Source organism: Notamacropus eugenii, chromosome 1 (genome assembly GCF_028372415.1).
Source record: "Notamacropus eugenii isolate mMacEug1 chromosome 1, mMacEug1.pri_v2, whole genome shotgun sequence".
NCBI classification, from domain to species: Eukaryota; Metazoa; Chordata; class Mammalia; order Diprotodontia; family Macropodidae; genus Notamacropus; species Notamacropus eugenii.
In genome coordinates, this window is record NC_092872.1 from 442,801,024 (window position 1) to 442,823,078 (window position 22,055).

Here is a 22,055-nt window from a genome sequence, read left to right on the forward strand (position 1 = left end):
CTAGAATGATCCAAGTTTCCCAGCTTTTAGGGTAAGAGTTGGTGTTTTACCCAGGGAGAATCAGTAGACATTGATTTGAAACTCTTGCCTTCTGCCCTATCTGGGCTAATCTGGACATATTGGATCATAGGGATGATGTGACTACACGACTCAGTTCCATCTGGGAAGATGCTGTTAATCCTCTTGTCAAGATGGGCCTTGCTTGTTTCTAGGTCATCCATGTCATCATTTAGAGATCTGGAAGGTTTGTGGCTCTTCTAAGTGATTAATCATGTTCTGGGGATTTTTACTAAGCAGAGGCTGCCTTGGAGGGATGATCTTTAGAAACTTCTCTGTTTGTCATTTAAATTGTTTATCACCTGACTCTTTCCTACCTTTCCAGTATTCTTACCTTTCATTCCCTTCCACACACACAATGAGCTAGCTACATTGCCCGGTTTGCTATTCTTCAAGCACAATATTCTCATCTCTGTGCCTTTGCAACTGTTCCCCATGTCTGAAATATTGTCCTTCCTTATCTCCACCTTAGATTCCCTGGCTTCTTTCAAGCCTCAGCTCTAGTCTCACTTTGTGTAGGAAGCTCATGTCATTCCCTCAGCTGCCAGTATTTTCCCCTCAGATATAACCTTCCATCAACTCTGTAAATATATCATGCATGTACATGTTCTCCTGCTATTTCCTCTGTTAGAATGGGTGCTGCTTAAGGACAGGGACTGTTTTTGCCTTTTTTTATGTTCTGAGTGCTTGGCACAGTCCCTGGTCTATAGTAAGCACTGAATAAATTGGCTTGTTGACTGGTTGACTGATCAGCTGAATGTTTCACTGCTCTGTGAAAGACAGCTAGCTCTAGTCAGGAACTTGGAACAGCCTGGAACCAGGTTGGAACCAGATTGTGAAGCCCTTTAAATATGAAACAAAAGAGTTTATATTTGATCCTCTGGACAATAGGGAATCACTGGAGCTTTTTGAGTGATTACAGGAGGGGTAATATGGAGAGAAGGAGTTGATGTAGTCAGAACTGTACATTGGGAATATTCTTTTGGTGGTCATGTGGAGCAGACAGACTTGAAGAAGGAAGATCAATTAGGAGTCTTATACAAGGGGTGATAAAGACCTGTGATGGTGGTTAATTTCATTGTGGGTCTTCTCTCTACCAGTGCAGATTACAGTCACTTCATGCCTTTGTGGATGGTCTTCATGAATTACTGTGACCCAAAGGATTCATCAGTCTTGTGGAGGTAGACTTAAGATCACTTAGGCTGGTCCTCATTTGTCAAGCAAACCCTGCCCATTGCTAGGACTATATATGAAGCCCTTATATCTTGGAAGGACCTACCAAAGATTGTACTGGACTGGAATAGTCTGAGAGAACCCAGAGTTACCTCCAAGCCACACTAAGACACAAAAAGAGTATATCAGAGGAGGCATATATAATATGGATTTAATAAATGTTTTATTAAATTGATTTGAATTGGATGCTAAGGGAGAAAGATGGACATTGAAGGACAGGTTGATGTCCTTGGCTAAACCTGCATTACAAGTGGCACCAAAGGTCCAAAGGGAAAGGTCTTAAGGTTTGTCAGGTAGGCAAACATACCTCATATCTGGAATAATGTGTCTACCCTCTATATCAGGCATGCACAACCTGCACCTGCCAAAGGATTTTGGGTGGCTTGTGGAAAATGTAGAGGAAAACATCCTTTACGTTTTCCACAGGCCATCGAAATCCTTTGGCATGCTTCAAGTGACCTGAAGGATGCAGGTTGTGCAGGCCTGTTCTAGACCATATCTTAAGAGGTTTCCCTATAGCTGCAATTAGGAGATGGTTAGGGTGGGAGGGTCATTTTGTACAGACTAATGAGAAGATTATAGGACAGGAGAAGGAGAGTACTTGGAAATCCAAACTCTGACTCTCTCATGCTACTGCAACAGCCTCATGCTGACACAGGCTACAGATATTATTATTACATTATTATATATAATATTATTATTGTATAGTCTTTAGAGATGAATAGAACCTCAGAGATTATGTAGCCCAACTCTTCCCCATCCTCAGTTATATAGATGAGGAGATCAAAATATAGAGAAGTAATGTCATTTGCCCAAGGTTACACAAAGCACTTTACATGGATTATCTTATTTTAGCTTATGAAGTAGGTACAGAAGGTATTGTCCATTTTTTTTTATATAATTGAAAAATTAGAAGCCTCTCAAGGTTAAGTAACCTGTTCACAGTTACACTGTTAATAAGTATTTGAGACAAAATTTGGACCTAGGTTCCAATTCCAGATCCAGTGCTTTTATCACTGTGACCTCCTGGCCCTCAGTAACAATCGCCCCCAGTTTTGGGGTACACCAGAACTGTGGGGGACTGTCTTACAGGCAGGGGCATTTGGTGGTTTGACCACACAGGTGACCTGGGGCTTGTTAGCCTTGTCATGCAGTGCCATCTGTTCCCCATAGTCCACAGGGCTGGGCCGTAGGGAATTCCCTCCTTCCACCACTCAGTCCATTCATTCATCCTGTTTATCCTCTGGAAAGAAATCTTGGCTGACAGTGGCTGTTACCTCCTTAAAACATCTGTTATGACCACAGGCATCATGGTGAGAATATTAGACTTAGAACCAAGAGTTCCCTAGGTTTGAATTATGGCTCTGACATTGTACTAGTGATTGAGTGTATGATTTTGGGAATGCTGTTTTGTGTCTCTGAACCTCAGTTTTCTTACCTGTAAATGAAAGTAATACCAGTACTACATCATAGGGTTGTTACCGGGAAAGTGCTTCATAATCCTTAAAATGGTGTGGAAGTGAATAGAAGTTATTCATCTTTTCAGTCTTCAGCTTCAAGAATCATTGATAAGATCTGGAAAGGAATATGGAAAAATGGGGCAAATTCTGATCTTAGAAGACCACACTCTGAATCAACCTGGACTCAGTTCCCTCATCCATTAACAAGGGTATAGTGATGATTGTACTTCCTATCTTTCACGAGACGGTTGAGAGGAAGGTACCTTGTAAACTGAAAAGAAAGAGAGAAATGTGGGTTACTGTTGTGAACTGGAACCTCAGGTTCAGCTGTTTCTGCAGTCATTAGAGTCCCACATCAGGCAGGTTCCAGGAGATTAGACTGAGAAGTGTGGAAAGCTCCCAAAATAAACCTGTCTCAGTCTCTTGAAAAAGCTTCTCTCAGAGTGGAGTAATGTGGTGATTGGATATACTTGTATGTGTTTCTGTCTGAGTGGAGGAAGCAATATCCTTTGTCTTTTTCTTCCAGTTCATCTTAAGGTTTTTATTGCTATGAAGATCACTTATATTTCGATGACAGGGGAGGCAATGGCAAGAAGTGGGTGGAGGACAGGCCTTGGAGTCAAAAACCGCTGGGTTGGACTCTTTCCTCTGCCATATTCTGGCTGTGGCACCCAGACAAATCATTTAACCTCTCATTGTCCCAGGCAACTCTCTTCAGACTCTCAGTCTCAGAGAAGTGTCCAGTCTGTATTGGCAGAGGGAGCTCCTCACCTGGAGCTCCCCATTTTGATGAAATAGCAGTCTGGCTATGAGAAAAATTTATATTGTGCAAGACAGAGATGTAGTGGATGGTCTAAAGGAACTGAATTCAAATCCTTGTTCTCATACTTACTAGTTGTTTGACCATGGGCAAATCATGGAAAATTTCTGAATCTCAGTTTCCTCATCTGTGATGTAAAGTTAAACATACAAGACGATCTAGTGGAAAGAGCACTCTATTTAAAGTTAAAACACTTGGATTCAAATATTGACCTTGCCACTTATTCCCTGGGTGACCCTAAACAAGGTGATTCACCTACATATATAAAACTACAGGGGCAGACTAAGTAGCCTTTAAGACACCTTCTTCCTTAAAGTCTTAAATCCCATGGTCTGAGAAAGTGGAATCTAACTTGTACCACATAGGTCACAGGGTCACTGTGGGGAAGGTTCTTGGCAAGCCTTAAATTTAAAGGGTCCTATAAATGTGAGTTGTTTTTCAGTTATGATGGCACCTTCCAAAGTGCTCCTGTGTCTGATAACTCATCTATTCCTCATGACAGCCCTACGAGGTAAGTAGTGCTAGTGTTATTATCATCATTTCACAGAAAAGGAAATTGAAGCCTGTTGAGAGGATGCCACTTGCTCAGGTTCAGTGATGAACACCTGCACTTTCCCCTACTCCATGCTGCTTCTGCCCATCCCATTGGACCAGATTCAAGATAATAGCTAACAATGGTATAGTGCTTTAAGGTTTGCAGAAGACTTTCATGTTATTTCATTTGATCCTCACACAGCCCTGTGAGGGAGGTGCTATTTTTATCCCTATTTTACAGATGAGGCAACTGAGCCTGAGAAATGATAAGTAATTTGCCCAGAATCACACAGCTAGTAAGGGGAGATGAGAAAACAGGCTCACAGAGAAAAGCTACTTGCCCCAAGGAGATTATCATCTCCATTTTATAGGGGAGAAATTAGGCTCATTAAGTCTGAGGTTACACAGGTGTGTAAGAGGCAAAGGTAAGATTCCAATCAGGTCCTCCGACCCTTTGTCCATTCAACGTTCTTTTCCATTATGCCAAGTTGCCTTCTTTACATTGTGTTTACACTTAATTTTTCACTCTCTGTTTGCAGAGTCACCCCAAGAAAGGTCGGGGCAGCGACGCACCATGCCCAGCAGCCTCTCTGATAGGAGTCCCAGCATGGAGCCATCAGCTACTACACCGTTCCGGGTCACGGTAACTATCTTTGTGTTACTGCAGTCCCTGCAGGAACTCTTTGTGGAAGTTTACATAACAGGGAATTTTTCTGGCTTCCCTCCATCTAGGTATCCATTCAGTTGTTTCCCCAGAGCTGAGCCCCAAGTCCTACTGGCAGTGAAGTAAAGGGAAAAAAAGCTCCCAGCAGGCAATGGACCTGTTCCCAGAGCTGGGGACAATAGGGCCTGCTCTCTAGACACTGAGCCCTGTAGCCTGATCTCTGGACCCTGTAGACTCTGGAGGATCTATCCAGACCTGCACCACAAAGATGGCAAGGGGAGAAAAGTGAGCAGGTTGAGTTTTCAAATATTATACATTCTAGGCTAGTTGAGCCCCTGAACCTCATTTTTAAAAAGTAATATTCAGTATCCCTCACTCTGGATCTGGTGTTTACAGTTAAAGAAGTGGGCTCACTATGGGAAGACTTATTCTATGAAAAGGTGTAACCAGAAAGAGCAGAGGATACCCCCTCTTCTGCTAAGTGAAGGGATTGAATTAGATGTTTTCTCAAGGTTCCTTTATAGTTCTGGCATTTTATGCTCTGGGCTCTCATAGTTTGCCTCGTATTCTATGTTCCAAGATCCCTTTCAGTGAATATGTTGTATGGTTACAACAGCCTCTTCCTTAGGTTTCCCTATTTGTCTTTTGTCATTGACAGAGAGGAGAAGGAAAGGACCAAGGGAATTTGGGGGGAGGCAGGGATCATGGTTCACCCCCATTCAAAAAAAGAATAGAACCCTTTCACCCTATCCTGACATGTCCTTCAAGGACAAAAGGGGAGCCATAATCTACCAGGGAAAGGTTTTGAAGTCTGGACCATGGGACTAAACCTAAGGAAGGCATGGATTTCCCTCAAGGAAGAGGCTGGAAAGGGAGAAGCCCTTAGCTGCAAGTTTGGGATCATTTCTCGCCTTGACACAGTGTGACTCTCCCACCTTGCATTTGTATGGTAGTTCTGGCTTTCCCATCTATCATCTCACTTCATCCCCATAGCAACCTAGTGAGACAGGCAGGATAAGAATTATCCTCATTTTACTCATGAGGGAACTAAGGTACAAAGAAATTTGTTTCTTCTTCAAAGTCACCCAGCAAAAGTCAATGGTGGATCATGACCTAAGACCCCAGCGTTCCAACTACCAGCATAGTATTCTTTCTGTTACTTCCTCCTTGCCTGATCTTGTCTTTTAAAAAGAGCACTGGACTTGGAGTCAGAAGACCAGGGTATGAGTTTCACCACTGTGATTTAGGACCTTCCAGTGTACAGCCATCCCTCCCCTTCTTACTGCACAAGCCTGTTGTGTTGCTTGTGAAAATGTTTTGAAAGACAATCATGGGGCCACAAAATCATGGCAGTCTAACAGAACCAGAAACTAAGGCCCAGAACAGTTAAGTGATTTGCCCAGGATCACACAGATTCTAACATAACAGAACTGGGATTCAAACCCAGGTGTCCTGAGTCGGAGTCTTGTACCCTTTCTTCTATCCCATAATGCTTCTCTATAAAGTTACCATGGTAAGGCATACCCTGAGTTGAGATTTCTTAGCTTCATCAAACTAACTGGTAATACCGGCTCAACAGGTTGGCCAATGGGATGGCAATAGGCCTAGAAATTCAGTCCCCAAACGACTCATTGATAAGCAGGGAAAATGTTCATTTGTTTGTGGCTGGTGGGTAGATATTGTCTTTAATACTCACAGAATTCTATTACCTGTATATAGAGTTCCCAGAGCAGCCTGGAATTCCCAGCCCAGCTGCCTTTCACTAAAGCTTACGAAGGCTGTCCCACAGGCTCAATTTGTCCCAATTCATGGTTAGTCAATAATCCTGCTTCCTCTACTCTGTGATCTTCCACTCCTTTCCAGCCCCATTCCAGGGTTAACCAGGGGAGAAGTAAGGGATTTTAGGGGGATCGGGGAGAAGTGCTTCTTTGCTGGAGGACAGAAGTAACATGATAGAGTCTGTACTGGTCCAGCTTTGTTCAGTTCAGATTTAGTTGCAGAGAAGCAATGTACTGTGGCTTTCCTAAAGAAAAAAATAATAATTTGAGTGATTTGCTTTCTTTGAGACTTTGTTTCCCCATCTGTGGAATGTGGATTTTGTTTTTGCTGCTCTCTAAGGGATTTTCCAAATTCTTAGATGCTACTTGAGAATTTTAGAATGTGAGGCAGAGAGGCTTCCAAGATTATCTTTTAAAATTAAAATTTTATTAATATCTTTTGTTTTCACCTAACATACCTTTCCATTGTTTCCTCTTACCCTTCCCAAAAAGCCAGCCCATGTAATGAAGAATTTTCTTACAAGAAAAAAAATAAGAGAAAAAAAGCTGTTAGCAAAACTGATCAATATATCAAAAAAATCTGAAAATCTATATTGTTACCCAGAAGTGGACCTCCCACTTCAGTGAAGTGGTTGGGGATGGAGAGTGAGGAGTTAGGGGAGGTGTGTGAATGATTATGAGTAATTGCTAGGATTTATATGGCACTTTAAAGTTGACAGTGCTTTACATATATTATCTCATTTGATCTTTGTAACAAACCTGTCAGACGTGCTAATATTGAACCCATTTTGCAGATGAGGAAACTGAAGCTAGCTGGAGTGGTTAAGTGAGAAAGAATAAAAAGAGAAAATAATATTTTCACTACCTATGTTGCACTGGACTTTGTGAACCTTGAGTGAGATGAGTGGGAGAAGAGCTCTGTAAACTATACCAATGTAAGCAATTATTGTGATTGGAACAGGGTTCATTTTGTCTTTGGGACTACACTATGAGACATTCTCTCCCTCCTCTGTTTACTTAGCCCCAGAGAAGTTTGTTTTTGTTAGTATAAGGGACTTTTATTGCTGCCTCCATCCCAGCCAATGTCAAGCAGGAAAAATACACCCAGCTCCACCTTTTTTTCCCCCTTGGGCAAGAAGGAAAGTGAGGAGCCTGTTACTTTTACCACTAGGAATGGTGGTGGTGGTGGTGATGGTGATGAAGATGATGATGATGATAATGGTGGCTTATATTTATACTGGGTGTCCCAAAAGTTTTAATGTAGCTTTAAGCTTTGATATTTTAAATAACTATATTAAGCTTTAATAGCTTAATACTGAACTAAATTGAAAACTGTACTAATTAAAGCTTAAAATTGCTCTAAGACTTTTGGAGCACCCTATATAATACACTAAGATTTACAAAGTACTTCATATGCCTTACCTCTCTTATTCATCAGTATAATCCTGTGAAGTCGATGCTATTATGGGATAGGTAGGTGGCACAATGAATAGAGTGCTGGGCATGGAGTCGGGAAGATTCCTCTTCCTCAGTTCAAATCTGGCCTCAGATGCTTGCTAGTTGTGTGACCCTGGGCACCTTAACCCTGTTTGCCTCAGATTCCTCATCTGTAAAATGAGCCAAAGAAGGAAATGATGAACCACTCCAGCATCTTTTCCAAGGAAAGCCCAGATGGGGTCATGGAGAGTTGGACACGATTGAAACAACAGAACAAGAGATACCATTATTATTCCAACTTTTACATGTGGAGAAATTGAGACTTGGTTTAAGGGATGATGTTTAGGGTCTCACATCTAATATAGCCAGGGAAGAATTTGAATCTTGGTCTTCCTGAGTAAGTTCAGCACTCTCTCTACTAAATCCTAAGTTTTGGTGGTAACAGGATGATGATCAAATCAGTTAGGGGATCTAAAGCACTTTGCAAGTATAGGGTGTTATTGGTTAGTTTATTTTCTTCAGAATGGAAGACTCCTGTACCTGAAGATCCATAGTCATAGGCCAGGACTGAACTAAGAGGAAGCCCTGTCCATCCCTCAACATACTATTTTGTCATCTGATTTTTCACAGAAGAACCTGCAGGTCCTTACCAAGTAATATGCCTGTCATGGTCAAAATAGGGTGGGATATCCAGTTTGGGAGAAGGAACTTATTAGGGATCAGGTAGGCTGCTGCCAAGGATTTCCATTGTGAAGCCTTCCTGGAGCTTTAGACTGGCTTTATAATGTGTGAGTGATGACACCAGTGGCCTTAGAAGTGACATTAAGCCCTTCCCAAGCTAGCTCCAACTTGTCTTTTCCAGACTGATTTTATATTACTGTTCTTCATGCATTCTACATTCTAGCCAAACTGATCATCTTCCTTTTCCCTGTATCTCCTATTCTATCTCCCATTTCCATTTCTTTGCACAGTGCCTTACACATGATAAATACTTAATAAATGCTGATTGAATTTAACAGAATGATGATTTTGACCTAGCCTTTTAGCTGATGACAGGGTTATAATGTTCTGTTTCATGGTTTACCTAGTCCTTGGGATCTGGGGACCCATAGATGAGCATCTCTGATATCACCTGGTTGGTTGGCATACCATTCTTAACTTCCTGTATTGGTTCAGAAAAAGGGAAGAACTGATGGTGAAATCACTGCTCTGACAATCAGGATACCTGGGTTCTGATCTCAGCTCTAGCAATAACTCTGTGATCTTGAGAAGTTTATTTTACTTTTCTAGGTTTGTATTTCTTTGCCTGGAATCTGAGCAAAGTGGACCATATATTCTCTAAAGGTGGCTTCAGTTCTAAAAGGCCCTCTCTCTCCATGTATATGTATATGTATATGTACATACATATATGTACACACACATGCATGTATATGTGTGTGCATACATATACATATATGTGTATCTCCCCATGTCTGGAATATATTCCTTTCCTGCATTTGTTGTCCCTTGGATCGTTCAAAATACAGGTGAAATGACACCTCTTCATTCATGAAGCCTTTCCTGTACACACACACATATGTATGTATGTATATGTATGTAGAGAGATAAAGATAGATATGTGTATATATATGTATATATGTATACATTTCTCTTCTCTCTGTAGAATTCTATGTTATAGGGTTCTTTCCAGTTCTGACTTTGTGCTCTGATATTCTTTGTTTTCATGTCTATCCTGTCTTCACTCCTTTCAACAAACATTAAATGCTCTTGGGCTTAGGCATGGGTGAATGGGGGAGAGATAAAAAGTTGAGGTAAGACATCCTTTCTCTCTTGAATCTTATAGTTTAGTAGGAAAGATAAGGCACAAATATAGATAGTTAGAGTACATAATGTATGATAAAAAAAAACATTAAAGGGGTACAGAATAAGTGTTAGGTAAAATTCAATGGACAAGTTCAAGAGGTCATTCTTGAGTTTTGTAGGGGGAGCTAACTGGGGGTGGAAATAGCATTTGAGTTGGGCTTTTAAGACTGGGTAGGAATTCAACAAGCAAAGAAGGGAAGAGGATGCGTAGGGAAAAGGAGAAGTAAAGATACAAAAGTGGAAGAATGCTGTGTACCTGTCAAGGGAGGGATAGAGAATAGTTCAGTTTGATGTTTCCCTATGAAACTGACTTAAGGTATCACATGAAAGGAGACTCCTTGAATATGAGGCAAGCAGTAGGGAGCCACTTTATATATTTAAAGATCACTTATTCCAACATTCTGTAGTCTAAGGTTCCTTCTAGCTCTGAACATTCTATATTCCATGCACTAACATTTTATGTTCTGATATTCCTCCTGGCTGTAATATTCTGTGATTCTAAATTGGCCTGTAGGAGCAGAGTGTGAGATATGGAGACAGGCTGTTGCCACTTGCCCCATTTCCTTTCACCATCTTTACCCTTTATTCAGCTGGTTTTCAGACAAGTTGAGCCTAGTGGGCTTGGGGAGCAGGTGGTGGGGATGGAGTTGCAGAGGGAAGGTCTGGGAGGTAGAAGTGATTGCAAAGCTTTGAAATTAGACAGCTCATTGATCCAACCTGATTCCTTCACAGAAAGTTAAAAGCTAGAGAATCATGTTTGAAGGGCTGTCTGAAATTAGGTCTCAGGGCTATTTTTTGCTCTGTAGAGGAGCAGACATAGTCAGAAGGGTAAGGTATGCATAGTATTGATGCATCTTATTTTAGGAACTTTCTATGCAGTATAATCTTATAATTGGACTAATAGTAATTAGTAGCAATCCCTTACATGGAGTTAGAGTTTAATACTTTAGAAAGCATTTTGGCATCCACTAGCTCACTGATTTTTTTAAAAAGCACATCCTGTGAAAAGGTCAGGGGAAGGATAATTATCCCCATTTGACACATAAGGAACCTGAGACGCTGAAACAGTCTCATGATTTTACCTGGATTATAAACTCGCCCAATACTCAGAAATCTTTAATGTTTCCTTATTGCCTGTAAGATAAAATAAAAAAAATTCTTAGCCTGTAATTTAAAGCCTCCCCCCCCCCCAACCCTTTCCCTCCACATTTAGATCCCACCTATTTTTCAGGTCTTATTTTGTATTGTTCCTCTTTTTGTATTCTCCATCCCAGTCAAAAAGAACAGCTGTTACCTGTTCCTCTTTCCTGACTCTCCATCTCTCGCCTCCATGGTTTTGCAAAACTGCCTCCCCCTCCCCATGTCTGGAATATATTCCTTTCCTGCATTATGTTGTCCCTTGGATACTTTAAAATACAAGTGAAGTGATACCTCCTCATACATGAAGCCTTTCCTAATTCCTGGAGTTTTTAGTACTCTCTTCCTCTTGTTATTATACAAAATTATTTTGTATATACTCTTATTTCCTTGTTTACATATTGAATCTTCCCAGTAAAATAAAAGTTCCTTTGAAGGCAGAAATTACTTTGTTTTTGTCCTTGTATGTCTAACACCTAACTTAGTGCTTACACACAGTAGGTACATAATAGAAGCTGTTGAAATTAGTCCATCAATAAGCATTTATCAAGTGCTTTCTATGTGCTGGACACTAAATGTAATCTTCATAAAACTGACCTGTCTTTGGGACCCAGACTTGGTTTGTCCAGTGCTTAGGATGGGAAGCAAAGGAGAAATTGACAAGGAGAGAGATTCTGAGTTTCTCCCTTTTTCTGCCTGAGCCCTTGGAAAAATTTAGTAGATTGGTCAGTTCCTGGACCATTTGTTGAGCCTGGGCTAGAAAGTATTCTTTTTTTTCCCTCAGTATTTTGCCTAGTATGAGTGTCATAGATTAAATGTGTTAGAACCAAAAGGGACTTTTGAACAGTAAATGTTCAAACTGTAAGGTACATAAGAACATGGATTATTAGAGCTAGAAAGGGACCTTAGAATGTTATAGCAGGAAGGGATCTTACAACATAGAATATTTTAGCAGAAATGAACTTTAGAACACAGAATATGGAACATTAAACATAGAATGTTAGAATTGGAAGGACTTCTAAAGACCAACTAACTGATCCAACCTTCTTGTTTTGTAGAAGAGAAAAAGGACTGGAGAAAGAAAGGAGCTAAAACTAGGATCCCACAGTTTCTTCCCATTATTCCATGCTTTTCTTTTCCTTCCTTCCTTCCCTCAGTAGGGAGAACAGGAATTTCTGGACTCATCCCTAGAAGAAGTAAAAATATAAGTGGGAGGATAAAAAGACTTTTTAGAATTAGAAAGTTCCATTGAACATGATTACACTGGAATATCCTATCTCCAGTAATGTCTGTCGGAGGCTCCAAGGGAATTTGTTAGGTGGTTTCAGACCCCAGGCAAAACTCTAATGATTCCATTCCCATCTCATTAGGGTACTGCCATCTATTGGCCAATGCTTTCCAAGCGACTGGTGCTGAGCAGGCAGCGGGATAACCACAGTCATCTAGGTCAGCCTGATGTAATAGGACTGAAGCACAGCAGCTACAATGCAGGTAGCCAGTCCAATGGTTTTCCTCCTCTACCTGTCCGTCTTTTACATCATCTCAGGGCTACTACTCCTTTGAGTTAAGACTGTCTTCTTTTTGAATTCAGGAATCAAAGACTCTTAGAGATCATGTAGTTTAATCCTCTCATCTTCCAGCTGAGGAAACTGAAGTTCGTAAAGGAGATGTTGCTAGTATAAGGGTGGGGTTGAAATCCCCCATTAACTTCTGGTGCCTGACTAGGAAGAACACTTTTTGATTGAATCTAATAGTGAGAAGCAAGTGTGCACAGGGCCTAACTACTTCCTTAAGTCAAAAGAAGTCATTGTATAAGAGATGGGTCATGCAATAAACAATGTACACAAAGGAGAAGCTATCTCAGAAATAAGGGGAAGAAGAGATTTTGAATATATGGATTCTAAAGGTTAGAGCAAATGTGGAGCTAAGGGAGGACTGAGCTGGGGCAGTGAAAAAAGATACTGAGGAAAGTCGTTGGCTCTACAGGCATCTAAGAGAGGAGGACTCAGTTTGAGGGAAGTACCAGTCTGCAGGAGGCTGTTTGTTACACAACTGTTTCCAATAAATTGAATTTTGTCTTGACTACAAAAAGATAGAAATAAGTGTAAGGTTCAGCAGAGAGCCCAACCTTTGCCTAAGGGTTAGACATTTTTCCAACTAGGTGTTCATGGTAATAGTGGCTGAATTCAGAATTTTACATCTAAAACAAACTCTCGAAAGCCCAAAAGGAGGGAACTAAGTGTTCTTAGGGGCCATGTTATCACCTCGAGACTTAGAATAAGCTAATTATTATAACAGGATGTTTCACTAATGTCCTGTAGTTCTATGAGTCTCGCCTTGAGAGATTGTGCAATATAATGCATAGAACATTCAGTTGGAATCAAAAGGGCTGGCTTTGAATTCTGGCTCAGCCACTTGTGTTTATCTGTGTGACTTTGGGTAAGGTGTTTCCTCTCTTTGGATCAGTTTCCAGATCACTTGAACTGAGACTGGAATAGACCTTAGAGATTCAATATACTGTTCCAAAATTCCTTCCAGCTCGGACATCATCCTGTCTGTGTCCTGTGATTCTTTCCAGCTCCAAACTCAGGATCCCATGAACAGAATTTAATCAGTGACTGATTTGATTCAGTTAATGGTGCTTTTCCTTTGCTATACTTTCCTGTCATTTTTCTTTCACCTATTGTTCTGCCTCCTATAGTCTTATTAGCAGCCAAGATCAAGTAAGCAGTTGCAAAAGAAACAGCAAAAAGAAAGGAAGAGATGGCATAGAGAATACTGGAGTAGAATCTGGAGACCAGGACTCTGGTTCTGCCTTTGCTTCCAAGGAGCTTCATAACCTTGGCTGTATCATTTTGCCTCTGTGGGTCTCAGTTTCCTACCTGTACCATGGAGGAGTTAGACTAGATGGTCTCTGTCTCCTTCAAACTTTAAAATTCTGTTTCACATTCAAGCATTCTGTATTTTAGAGTTGTTCCAGCTCTGATAGTCTTTAATGTCTCTAATCACTCATATAGAAGACATAGATAATTTTTGTCTTTATCTAAAAGTGGGGGCAGTAGTCTCCAAGCCACATACAATTGGGGAAGTCTCTCATAATCCCATACCACAAATGCCCAGGGCACGCTGGAATGCGCAAAAAAGTTGGAGGAGTGAGGATTGAGTGTAAAAGTTTCCTGATTTTTTTTTCTGCTAGTATAATACTCAGAATGTTCCAGGTAGCTTGAAATGCCTTTGCTTATGAACTCAGCCATGAAAATTGCACCCTAATGGCCTCGATTTCTCTGGTGAACATTCCTCTTTACCATTAGGGTTGAGCAAGAAGGCGCCTGATACTCACTTTCCTTCCCACCAAACACCCTGCCTTTAATTGAAAAGTAATTGTTTACTAAACCGTTCAGACCCAAGAGGAAAATTACTATCATTTGGGTCTCTGCCTGCCTCTAAGAGAGCATTGCTTTTCCTACAAATGGACTTTAAGAAGAATAGGAGCATTATTACAGATGATAGGTAAACAGCAAGCCATGATCATTAAACTGTCAGCCACAGTCCAATCTAGAAAGGGTATGTAAGTGGTCGTGAGAAATTACATGTAAATTCCAGGAAGAATTTATCTGAGGAGTCAAATGACAGCTCATGGCTGAGGCGTGGCTGGTTTGACAGCTGGAGAAGGTGATGGTAGCAGGGACAAAGTAGGAATGGTGGCTGAAGAGCAATTCTTGAGCACTGATGATGGTTTTGTGCAGGCCTTGTGTGAAGCTGACATGGCTATCACAGGCACAGAGGAGAGGCTCAAGGTTTTTTTCTGATTTATTTTTTATTCCCCATGCTCCACTGGTCAGAAGACAGAGGCCATTTGGTGCTGGTTCTGCCAATGACTTCTAGTATAACTTTGAGTGATCCTTAATGTAATAAGGCTATATTATGTGATCTGTAGAGATTCTTTTAGCTCATACATGAAGCACTATGTTTTCTGAAGTCCTTTCCACCTCTTAATAATCTGCAACTCTTCAGTTAAATTTAGCTAACATTTATTGAACACCTACTGTATACAGAATCTTGGTCAGAGGAAAGTTACAAAGTTTAAGAACACATGGTCTCAGGTGTTTATAGACTGGCAATAACTGACAAGATCCCCATGTCTCGATTTCTTCATATGTCAAGTGAGAAAATAAATCAGAATCAGAGAATCTCAGAGTTAGAAGTCATTCACTCAGTAAATATTTACGAAGTACTTTCTGTGTACCAGGCACTGTGCTAAGTGCTGGAGATAGAAAGAAAAACAAAAGACAGTCCCTGCTCTCAAGGAGCTCACGCTTAGTAGGGGGAGACAATAGGCAAACAGCTGTGTGTAAACAAGATATATACACATATTTTAGGTATCCACATATATACATACAGATATGCATACATCTAAACATGCACAGACACACATGACAAACTGGAGATAATTAACAGAGATAAAACATTAAGGGGGACCAGGAAAGCCTTTCTGGAGAAGGTGGAATTTTGTCTGGGATTTGAAGGAAACCAGAAAAGCCCAGAGGCTGAGGTGAGGAGGAAGACCATTCCATCCATGGGGGATAGCCGATAAAAATGCCTGGAGTCTGAGGACCTTGTGAGTAGAATGACAAGGAGACTAGTGTACTTGGATTGCATAGTCGGTAAAGATGAGTGTGTTTTAAGAAGACTGGAAAGGAGGGAGGGGGGAGAGGGAAGGTTATAAAGGTCTTTGAATGCCAAGTAGAGGATTTTGTATTTGATTCTAGAGATGATAGAGAGCCACTGCAGTTTATTGAGTAGGGGGTGACATGATAAGACTTGTACTTTAGGAATATCATTTTGACAACTGAATGGAGGATGAATGGTAGTGAGGAGAGACAGACCAAGAGGCTATTGCAGTAGTCCATGTATGAGATGATGGTCTGCAGTAGGGTGATAGCAATGTGAGAGAAGAGAATAGGTTATATATGAGAAACATTATGAAGGAACACTTGATAGGCCTTGACAAGAGATTGAAAGAAGGGGACGATGGTGAGAGAGAATGAGAAATTGAGTTTAACAATTTAGGTTGTGAGCCTGAGTAACTGGGAGTATGGGCGCATGGAATTCTCAACAATATTAGAGAAGCTTAGAAGAGGGGAGGGTTTAGGGGGGAAAGATAATGACTTCAATTTTAGACATAAGGAGTTTATAATGACTTCAATTTTAGACGTAAGGAGTTTAAGATAACTACATGACATCCAGTTTGAGATGTCCAATAGACAGGTGGAGACAGAAGATTGATAGGAGAGAGATTAGGCCTAGATAAGTAGATCTGAGAATCACCAGCCTAAAGATGCTAACTAAATTCACAAGAGCTGACTAAATAAATCACTAAGTGAAATAGAATAGAGGGAGAAGAGAAGAATGGATCCAGGACAGAGCCCTGGGGGACGTCCATGGTTAGCGGGCATGACTTGGATGAAGATCCAACAAAGGAGACTGAGAAGGAATGGCCAGATAGGTAGGAAGGGAACCAGGAGAGAGCAGTGACACAAAAACCTAGAAAGAAGAGAGTATCAGAAAGAGCAGGATGATTAACAGCGGCAAAGGCTGCAGAGAGGTTAAGAGGGAGCCTTTGCTATTTTTCAGATGAACTGCTTCCTAGCTGTGCCTATGTCTCTAGCTTCTTCATCTTGTACTCACAAAATTGTTTCTTAAAACAAAATGTAAGACTTTATATTTACTCATGTTACATTTCTTCTTATTTGATTCACCTCAGTGTTCTATTTTGTCAAGAATTTTTTGAACTCTCACTCTTTCATCCAGTATATTAGCCCTCTCTTTCATCTTTGTGTCTTCTGAAAATTTGATAAGCAAACCACTTGTGTCTTTATGTATGTCATTAATAGAAATATTAAATAGTACATGATGATGAATCCAATTCCTGGGGCACTCCACTGTAGACCTTCTTTCAAGTTGACATTGAACTATTAATGCCTTTGAGTCTGGTCATTCAACAAATTACTAATCTACCTAATTGTTCTATTATCTAGCCAACATCTCTTCAGTACTCTAAAACCCACTAAATTGTATAATTAGAGTATATCTCTCCCTCTCCCTTTTTTTTCACCAGAAAAAGTCAAGAGACTGTATGAAATCCTTTGCTCAAAATGTAGGTAAACTATATCCACACCATTCCTCTTCCATTTAGTAACCCATTTCAAAAAAGGAAATAAGGTTAGTCTGACATTACCTGTTCTTGATGAAGCCATGCTGGCTCATCACCCTTTCCTTATCTCGACAATGATGATGATAATAACAACTGACATTTATACAATACTTTAGAGTTTTTAAAGTACTTTATATAAATTACCTCACTTGACAACCTCATGAGGTATGCACCCTAGATATTTTTATCCCATCTTTATGTGTGAGGAAATCAAAGCTCAGAGAGAGTAGGTGATATGACCTTGTTCACCTAGCTAACAGGTACTAGAAGTGGGATTCAAACCTGTGACTTTCTGACTGTCTCTACACTAGGGGGTTTAGTAATTTAAAGCCAGGTGGCTTTAATGTTCTAGAATTTTGCCAGGAATTCCAGGCCAAGTTTACTGACCTGCAGTTTGTTAGCTCCATTCACTTCCCTTTATTAAAAAATTGAGACATTTGCCCTTTTTCAGTTCTGTGGTGCCTTTCCATGATCTTTCAGAGATCACTGGCAGTGTCTCGGCAGTCACAGCTGCCAAGTCCTTTAGTATTCTGGAATGTAGTTGGTTTTGTTTTTTTTTATGTCCTGAGCCAAAGGCAGCTATCAGCTGTGTTCTTCCTTTTCCCTGTCCAGCATCCCTCACAGAGGTATTGGGAGGTTCAGGGAGCTAATGGAAGGGGAAGGACTTCATAAATCCTAAAGTATTATCAATATAAGGTGGTGGAATAATGCAAAGATCAGCCTCTGTCGGTTGGTCTGTTATGCTGAGGGCTTCTTGATGATGCTTCTCTTGGCTCCTCAGTGCTGTGTGTCACCTGGGATCCAGTTCTTCCCTAAGTGGGTGTGCCAGACCCCAGTCTAGCTCTGTACCTGAAGGCTAGTGAGGGAGAGGGGTAATCTTAGGCACCCAAGGGCCAACAGTAGTGATAGGATTAGAGAGAAATTTACTATCTCTTCTGTTTTTATTCCTCCTCCTCATTCTCCAATCTCTGAATTTAGACAAATTCTAAGACTCTTTACCTGGGAATTTGGGAAGTGATTTGCGCATTTGGATATAAACTCCAAATGATCGCATTTGCATCTCTTCCCCCCCCCCCCGCTCCCTCCCCTTCCCCGCTAAAAAAAAAAGGGGGGGGCTAATGCAATCTGCCTCTCCCTCCCCTTGGACATGTAATTTCATTGGTGTAGGGAATGCAGCCTTAGAGAGATGCCTGGACATCAAGAAACTAAACAATGCCCCAGGGTCAAATTGCCAGTTTCTGTCAGAGGGAGAAGTTGAACTTGAGTCCCCTGACTTAGGCCAGATCTCTGTGGTGTATACCATTCTCTTCTTTTCTGCAGTCTTTTGCTACATTAGTGGAATTCTAAAATCTGAAAAATAAAAAAAGGGAAAAAGGGGTGGTGATGGTCTCACAGGAGCTGTAATATCTTCCATTTATGAGTATCATATTTTTATTAAGGACACTGGCCAGTTACAGCACATCTAAAAGAAAATGACCAGGATGAGGAAGGAATTGAAGCCCATGCTAAATAGAGATTGGGTGAAGGAACTGGGAATGTTGAGCCTGGAGAGAAAAAGATTGGAGAGGGGAGTCAGATATGACAGTTGTCTTCAGGTACTTGATGGGCTGTAATGTAGAAGAGGGAGCAAATGGTCAGAATTGGGGAGAAATAACAAGAATTAGATCTCTGCTCAGTATTAAAAGGAACATCCTAATGATATGGTGTTCAGAAAGGCAGTGAGCTGCTTGGTGATGCAGTAAGATAATTCCTTCACTGGAAGTCTTCAGAAGGTATCTGGATGATCCAGAATGACTTGGATCAATGAGCTCTGAGGTTCCTTCTGACTTTTAGATCTCATGAACCTATGAATTCTTTCAACTGCTTTTTATATTTGAAATATCATGTTGCAGATACCAGGGGGAAATTATTAATTGAATTATAACCCAGCTTGAATTAGAACCTAGGACTCCAAACTAGTAACTCTAGAATCCTAACCCCCTCTGCCCAATTTGACAGTATCCCATATCCAATAGTATCTTTCCCAGGGCTAGCTAAAATCCTATTGTTGGCAAATCATTCTTTAGGTTTAGGTTCTTCACTCTTGCAAGAATGACTAATTTTAGCACTTCTCCTTGTCAATACATACATATACATTTAGGTGTGAATGAACCTTTCAGGTCCCAAAGACTCAGGACAGAGGACCAATGCTCTTGGGGAGACTGGAAAGGACTAAGGAGATAGGAGTCACTGTAGCCAAACTTCTCTGAATTCACAGCTTTGTCCATTTGGATCTCAATTCCCTAGGACTGAGAAAACATATATATTTTATATATGTGTGTATGTCTATATGCATATACACACATGTATGTCTGTGCACACATGTATGCGCATATACACATGCACAACATACATATACATACACACATATACACATACACACATACATACTTTTTTTTGTGGTGTCCCTGTGGAGACTCCTTCATTCCTTTCCAAAAGTGGTAGTAGTGGTGGTGGTAGTAGTAGTAGTGGTGATATTAATAGTAGTGGTAGTAATAGTAGTAGTAGTGGTTGTTGTTGTTCAGTCATTTTAGTCATGCCCATTTTACTCAACTCTTCATGACACCATTTGGGATTTTCTTGACAAAGATACTGGAGTGATTTGTCATTTCTTTCTCCAGCTCATTTTACAGATGAGGAAACTGAGGCAAATAGGGTTAAGTGACTTGCCCAGGGTCACACAGCTATTAAGTGTCTGAAATTGTATTTGAACTCAGGAAGATGAGTCTTTCTGACTCTAATCCTGGCACTCTAGCCACTGTGCCACCCAGCTGACTATGGTAGTAGTAGTAGATCATACTTATTTAGCATTCTGTGGTTACAAAGCACTTTTCACATTCATTTTCTCATTGATCCTCACAACATCTTTGTGAGGACCATACTATATTCTCTTTTGTTAGCCAAAGAAACCAAATGTGGAACATAAACTATTAGACTTATATGGGACTTAAATAGTCTTGAATGAAAGAATGTTGAAATTTAGAGTTGAAAGGGACTTGAGTCAACTGGAATAGGTATTGTTGAGTAGGATGATCTTCTATCAGATGGTGGAAATTCCACAGGGATTCAAAAGTAGAAGATACTAATAATGGATGCTAAGAACTCTAGGAGTTCTTAACCTGGGATTCATGAACTTTTAACAAATATTTTAACAACTGTATTTCAGTATAAGATTTTTCTTGTAATCCTATGAATTGTATTTTATTCATTTAAAAATATGGTGAGGAGGGGACCATGATACCAAAAAAAGTTAAGAACCTCTCCTCTACTTCAACTGCTTTTCTGCAAATAAGGAACTAGTCTCAAAAAAAGTAACTTGTTCTTTGGTTCCGAACTAGTTTCCATTTCAGAACTAATACCCATGTCCTCTGACTTTTAAGTCCAGTTCTTTCCACAGTGCTGTGCTTCTTTCCTTCATGCCCAGCTTCAGTGGCATCTCTCCCATCTATACCACTAGAATCTTTCTCAAGGTCACTTCTCATCTGTCTTCAGGTATCTGTATCAGTGTCTAAAGAGGATAAAAAGTGGATACGTTTCACTGCAGTGTTATGGCTCCATCAATTCCTCTTCCAGCCTTCTTAGATGTTTCTCTGTCCACATGTGTTCTCATTGAACCCCATCTGCTCCTTAGATTGGTGCAGGGGGTGGGGGGAAGGAGGTAGTGTGACATGGACCTAGCTATGTAGCTTTCCTTCCTTCCCCTTTTTACTCCCTACTCTCATATGCAGTTACATGTGTATGAATATAGGCAGAATAATGATATTCCATAGCTCTTTTTAATTTTTAAAGCACTTTCCTTATAATTCTCATAGCAACCCTGAGACCTAGCTATGTAGCTTTCCTTCCTTCCCCTTTTTACTCCTTACTCTCATATGCAGTTACATGTATATGAATATAGGCAGAATAATGATATTCCATAGCTCTTTTTAATTTTTAAAGCACTTTCCTTATAATTCTCATAGCAACCCTGAATATTAGTTTTACAGATGAGAAACTGAGGCTTAGAAAAAGATCCCTATGTCTAAATTCTAGAACTGAGACTAGTCTTCCTTCTATATAACACACAGACAATCCAACATCTGCCTGCCTCCCATCCCCCTGCCACCGATGCAGTAATGTACATGTGCGTGAATGCAGTCAGAGGCACTGTTCCCCACCTGTATTATGCAGAGGTAAATATCTATATGAGTAAAACCAGCATCTTCTTGCTCCTCTCCCTCACTTCCTTCTGTCATTGCTGAGTTGTATGTCATTATGAATACAGTCAGAATATAACCTTATACTTATCTACTCCCCCTCCCCAACAAGATGGGTGCAGTTGTCTGAGGGCAATAGGTAGATACTACTCTCTCTCACCATCCTCGTACTGACCCCCCACCCTCCACGGTTATACAAAGATATACTTATATATGACTAGATTCAGCAGGTATTCTTCTTCTTGTTCTGTGAAGAGGCTCACATCGGTTTGACAGAATTCAAGAGGTAATACTATTATCTGTCCATGTCTGGACAGATGTACATACATCTCCATGTATAGAGGTATATACCTTTAAGAGTGCAGTCAGCAGATTTTCCTGATTCCCCGTCCCCCAATTCCACCGTTCACATGTGTATAAAAATCAGAAGACAATCCCATACCAGTCCATCTTCCTTCTCTCCCCCTTCCACCCCCGCTGAAGAAAGGAGAATTACCATTTTTAGGAGTAAAGTCAGCAAATAATCCTCCTGCCCTCTTCCTACCCCGTGCTGTGCACATCTGTATAAAATGCAGTGAAAAGATGATTCTATACCCGTCCATCTCACCCCACCTGCCTTCCCC

General features: G+C 40.6%; 1 protein-coding gene across 5 annotated transcripts in view; it reads left to right on the plus strand.

Moving 5' to 3' along the window:
- DAB2IP (DAB2 interacting protein) overlaps positions 1–22,055 on the plus strand; it is a 293,662-nt gene that overhangs the window by 99,237 nt on the left and 172,370 nt on the right. For 4 of the 5 annotated variants that reach the window (XM_072631804.1, XM_072631802.1, XM_072631800.1 and 1 more), the window contains exons 2-3: positions 4,644–4,747; positions 21,304–21,408. In XM_072631804.1, coding sequence (XP_072487905.1) covers positions 4,679–4,747; positions 21,304–21,408 — 174 coding nt within the window. In that variant the 5' untranslated portion in view covers positions 4,644–4,678. The remainder of the gene's footprint in view (positions 1–4,643; positions 4,748–21,303; positions 21,409–22,055) is intronic. The other variant, XM_072631803.1, reaches the window with a different exon arrangement.